The 5,367-nt window shown below is 53.2% G+C and overlaps 1 protein-coding gene across 1 annotated transcript; it reads right to left on the bottom strand.

Annotated features, from left to right (window-relative positions):
• Window positions 1-559: 559 nt before the first annotated feature.
• On the bottom strand, window positions 560-1,474 carry LOC136996080 (olfactory receptor 14C36-like). Its single transcript, XM_067317076.1, has one exon. The coding sequence runs from the start codon at window positions 1,472-1,474 to the stop codon at window positions 560-562; it is 915 nt and encodes a 304-aa protein (XP_067173177.1).
• Window positions 1,475-5,367: the final 3,893 nt, after the last annotated feature.

Raw genomic sequence — 5,367 nt, 5'->3', positions numbered from 1 at the left:
AACTCTTCTCCTTTCCACTCTCGTTCTGCTTTGAGTGTTGGAACACTGTGGAGGGAAGGGATCAGCCCATGGTGAGAGCTGGCTGCCACCCTCACAGGAGAGGGGTGTGAGATCATACCCTAGCTGTGGCCACAGGAGCTGAGCTCTCTTGAGACACACGGGACCTGTGGTCTGCCCACGCCTGTACTCGTCTGAGCCTGACTCTGTGCCCCTGAGCTCCCCTGGTGTCAGCACCAAAAGACACACTGCAAAGTGAAACTCTCCTCATTGCACTGAAGGCATCCAAGGAGCTCAGACTAGCAGGCTCAGAGGTTCTCCCATCTCTGCTGATGAAGGCAGAAGCCTGGCTTCCTGCTTCAACACGGTCTCTCGATCAGATTCAAATGAGAGATTCCTGAGGACAAGTGGAACGAAGCAAAATATTTATTTCTTTTAGGAGAATGTAACAGAGAAAAGTAAGTAAGAAAGAAAGACATGAGCAACACCTAGCTATGTTGCCAAATACCCTGGGAATGAGGAGCAGATGCACATGGGAGAGTCATTGGTGCTGACATTGTACCTACTGAACCAGTTTCCTCAGTGCGTCTTTGAGCTCCTTGTTCCTCATGCTGTAGATGAGAGGGTTCACTGCTGGAGGCACCACTGCGTACAGAACAGCCAGGACTAGATCCAGAGCTGGGGAGGAGAGGGAAGGGGGCTTCATGGCAGAAAATATTACAGTGCTGACAAACAGGGAGACCACAGCCAGGTGAGGCAGGCACATGGAAAAGGCTTTGTGTCGTCCCTGCTCAGAGGGGATCCTCAGCACAGCAGTGAAGATCTGCACATAGGACAGCAGAATGAAAACAAAGCACCCAAAGCCTAAAGAAACACTAATTACCACTGCCCACACAACCCTGAGGTAGAAATCTGAGCAGGCAAGCTTGAGGACCCCTGGAACGTCACAGAAGAACTGGTCCACTGTGTTGCCTTTGCAGAGTGGCATTGAAAATGTTTTAGCAGTGTGCAGCACAGCACTGAGAAAACCACTGGCCCAGGCAGCTGCTGCCATTCTGACACAAGCTCTGCTGCCCATGATGGTCCCGTAGTGCAGGGGCTTGCAGATGGCAACAACGCGGTCATAGGCCATGACTGTGAGAAGAGAATACTCAGCCAAAAGGAAAAAGATAATGAGAAAGAGCTGGACGACACATCCTGAGTAGGAAATGGCCCTGGTATCCCACAGAGAATTGGACATGGATTTGGGGACAATGACGGAGATGGTGCCAAGGTCGAGGAGGGAGAGGTTGAGGAGGAAGAAGTACATGGGGGTGTGGAGGCGGTGGTCGCAGGCTACGGCTGTGATGATGAGGCCATTGCCCAGGAGGGCAGCCAGGTAGATGCCCAGGAAGAGCCAGAAGTGCAAGAGCTGCAGCTCCCATGTGTCTGCGAATGCCAGGAGGAGGAACTCATTGAGGGAGCTGCTGTTTGACATTTGATCCTTTGGGGCACAGGTAGACTGTCCAAGGAAGAAGAGACATTGACAAGTTAGGACAGACTTCTCTGAGCAAAATTTTCTCATAACCTCCCCCAAACAAACGCACTACTTCTCCCCATCTCAGCAGTGCCGTCATTGAGCTCCTTTGCTTGAGCTCTGCTTTGTGCTGGTTGAGTTTGCTGTGAGGAGCAAGGGCCTCTGCATGTGGGCTCCAGAGGAGTCAGCCCTGACCTACAGCACTGCGGACATGGAAACAGGGGGGATTAAACTGTTATATTCCCAGTTCCAGTCAGATTTCATCCACTCATCATGATGAAGGGATTTTCAGCACCTTCACTCCCACTTCTAAATAATGTGGGTTCATGAAGAGTTTTAAGGCTTCTTTTGTTTCCTTTAGCTGACCCTGTCACACGAGAGGATTCCTGGAGGTAGAAATCCTCAGCATTGCTGCTGCACTCAGAGTGAGCAGAGCTGGCCTGTCCATCTGCCTTGTTCACAGCTGCCCTGTGCTCCCACCTCGGAGGTGGAGGACAGTTGCACTTGTGTTACCCGAAAAAGAAACGACACCGCAGAGAGCAGAGGAATGCACTTGCAAAGTGCCCATCAGCACCCTTTCTGAGGGACTGTGAGGCAGGTCTCAGCTGTCTCCTTCTAGCCAGCAGCACATCAGGCTCCTTCCAGCTGCCCACGTCCAGCCACCCAGCAGTATGTCTCAGCGTGGCCTCAGTATCTAGGTGGCTTCTCCCTGGGGCACCTAGGTATCACGCAGCTGCAATGGGAGAGCTGTGTCCTTGTGGAGGGCAGCTTGCAGCCCAGCCAGACACCCCAGCAAAATGGCTGAATGTCCTAAGGATGGGGTGTCCTGACGAGAGAGTTGGCTCATTCCCACACCCCCACACTGCATTGCCCAGAGACCCACAAGCGAGAGGGGGACTTGGGCACCTCCCTGTCAAGGACACGTTTGCATGGCAGGATCCCCAAGATCAGTGTCTGAACTGCATCAGAAAGCCCCCTGCCCAGAGAATCCAAGGGGAAGCACAAGGGCAGCATGGACAGGTGGGAAACATGGAGCAATACCATGATATTTGTGCCCAGAGAGGCAGGAACAGGGAGGAACAGAGGGGCACTCAGGAGTGTCTCCTCTCCTGCATGTCCGGCTGCTGAGGAAATGACTCCTGCCCTGCACCCCACAGCCTTGAGAGCAGAGGGCTGTGCTGGCTGGGAGAGGAGAGGAGGCGTTTGCAGTTGATGGTTTCCTCTCACACTCTGACCATGACTCTGCTGCCTGGAGCCGTCCCTGCGGAGAGCTGTTTCTCTGTCCCCACGTCTCTCCCCTCTCAGTGCTCACAGACACCATCCCACCCGCTGGGTGCTCAGCTCTGCCCTTCAGAAACCTCCCAGGGGCTGGGAACTGCCAATGGTCACCTCCGTGTTTTCAGGTGCTAAGGAGCAGGTGAGAGAAACCTTGCTGAGGCTGGAAAGGTGATGCTGGCTCTGTCTGTAGGCTGAGGGCTGGATGAAGGCATTTGCTGAGTCCCTCCCAGAACTGATCCTCTCTCAGTGTCACTGTTTTGGAGCCTCCGTCCCCTGTCTAAACCTGACAGATCCAATCCCATTTCACCAATCCCAAAGAGAATCAAACTGAAAGCACAGGCTCATGAAAGCTCCTTCCCTTTAATGTATCCCCTGCTTTGACCTTCCTTTTGGAAAGGACCTTCCAGAAATGTCCTGGGAGTGAGCTGGAGCTGTGGGCAGCCCTGATCCACGCAGCATCCTCTTGAGAAGATGGTCAACCTGCCCTGCTGGGGGTCTCTCCTCCCACCCAGAGCTTCTCCCCACAGCACTGTGGGGAGTTTCCCAGGCGGGCTGAGTGCTGACCCTTGCAGGCAGCAGAGTAACTACTCTGGGCACACAGCACCCTGGGGCACAGCGACACTGCTCTGACTCACAAACCTGGACAGACCTGTGTGCACACCCAGGCTTCACACACCTGCAGCGTCCCTGGGAGAAGGTAGCAGGATGCCCTGTCCCTGTGACAGTGTGGCAGGGAATCCCGGCTCTAAAGCATCTCCCCATGCTCTGCACAGGAGAAGCCGGGAGAGCGATCCTTAAAAATCCAATCATGTGACTGAATGGGTTTCAGGACCTTTCCAGGAACCTCAGTAGCATTGCCCTGCAGCCAGAGACTTACCGTGTCAAGAGTTGTGAAGATTTCTCCCACAATGAGCTCTCCTCTCTCCTCCCACTCCACAGTGTAGTTCACATCTCTCTGTCTCATCTCATGTTAGCAGCAGCAGACACAGCGCAGAGCCCTGCTGCTCTTTGCAGAGGAGCTGGTCCTGCACACAGCTGTCTCTGGGCAGTGCTGCCCAGTTGCCATGAGCTCCCTCCATCCCCGGAGCCTGGCCCTGCTCAGGAGCAGGGGCCCAGCTGAAGGCATGAATTTCTCTGTCCCTTGTGCTCCCTCCTCCTGGGAAATGTTCTCTGAAGTAGACTAAAATAACTAGCTATTGTCCTTTTCTAAAGAGTGCAGAGAGACTGATTCCAGCATTGCAATTTATTTCATCAGAGGATGACTATCTATGAAGGGTGGAAGCGTCACAATCAGGAAGCCCCTATTCCCTTAACTAGACAGGACACCTAGACAGGGACAAGAACAGAGTTTGTTTTCCCATGGTTTGGGTATTGCTTTAGATGACTTAGTTTGGGCTTCTCAGGCTGCTTTAGAAGCCCCTGGGATGCAGTGAGATTCAGATCCTTCCCGTGAGCTCCACAAAAAGCACACAGGAGGTGGGAGTCCCCTTTGCCCAGGCAGAAGTGCGCACAGCATGGGTGTCTGCATGCAATACCAAGGTCTAAGCTTCCATTATAATCACTGGAGATGGAGGGTGGGAGTCAGTTGCTCACACACAAACACCTGGTGACACTGGAAGGGACAGAGGTGGTCAAAAACATGTGCCAGTGTCTGCTTGCTCTGATGGATCAAGTGTGACACCTACATCCTTCTAGAGCATGAGGTGGGGGCTAGGCTGGGCATTGCCTTGGCCACCTGAAAGGATACTAGATGCCCACTGCTACCAGAGCTCCACTCACCAGGAAGCTGAGACACATGCAGATCCCGACATTGCAAACAGTTGATGTCATCCAGTGCAGGCACTTGATTCAGTGACATAGAAATAGGCCTGCAGGGCCATGTCGGATGCTTGGGGTGTCCAGCACAACCACATGTCTCTAGCAGATACAGCATGGGACCTCTAGGAAAACCAGAGGACCAGAGGACCTCTAGGAAAATGCCCCTTTGGAGTAGTTGCTGGGCAAGTGCCTTAGGGCATGTCAGGTTTCCTACCAGTGCCCAAACAACTGGATCCCACCACTACCTTTAGGCCAAGTCCTTCCGATCTACAGCCAAGTCTGCTTCATAAATGGGAGAGACACATCACAACAAGGTCTCTGCTCTAGTCTCTGCACCCTTAAAACCTTCTAGCTTTCCTCATCCTGAACCTCCTCTCACCCCTAGATGATATGAACAGGGACTGGGCTAATGACGACCTCAGGCTGCTAAATCACAGGCTAATCAGGGCCAGGCACTTCTTCAGTGACACTTGTCCTGCCTGGAGATCGATTCACCTCTGTCACAGGCCCCAAGGTGCTACAAATCAGCTCAGGCAGCTAATCCCTCTCCTGCCATTCCTGCACAGCCCAGCTCTGTTTCTCCCTGGCCTTGGGCACTGCAGGCTTTGCTCTCTTAGTGGAAACCTCCTTGCACCATTACATTGCCACCTGCTATCTATGCCAGCATGGCTCTGCTCTGAAGTGAGGCCACTGCACACACAGTGTCCTTGGCCCTTGATAACAGGTTTCACCATTACAAATCTGTTCTCTGTGCCACA

This window comes from Apteryx mantelli, unplaced genomic scaffold (assembly GCF_036417845.1).
Source record: "Apteryx mantelli isolate bAptMan1 unplaced genomic scaffold, bAptMan1.hap1 HAP1_SCAFFOLD_20, whole genome shotgun sequence".
NCBI classification, from domain to species: domain Eukaryota; kingdom Metazoa; phylum Chordata; class Aves; order Apterygiformes; family Apterygidae; genus Apteryx; species Apteryx mantelli.
Note: the sequence above shows the minus strand (reverse complement) of the source record. Positions and strands in the feature narration are given on the sequence as shown.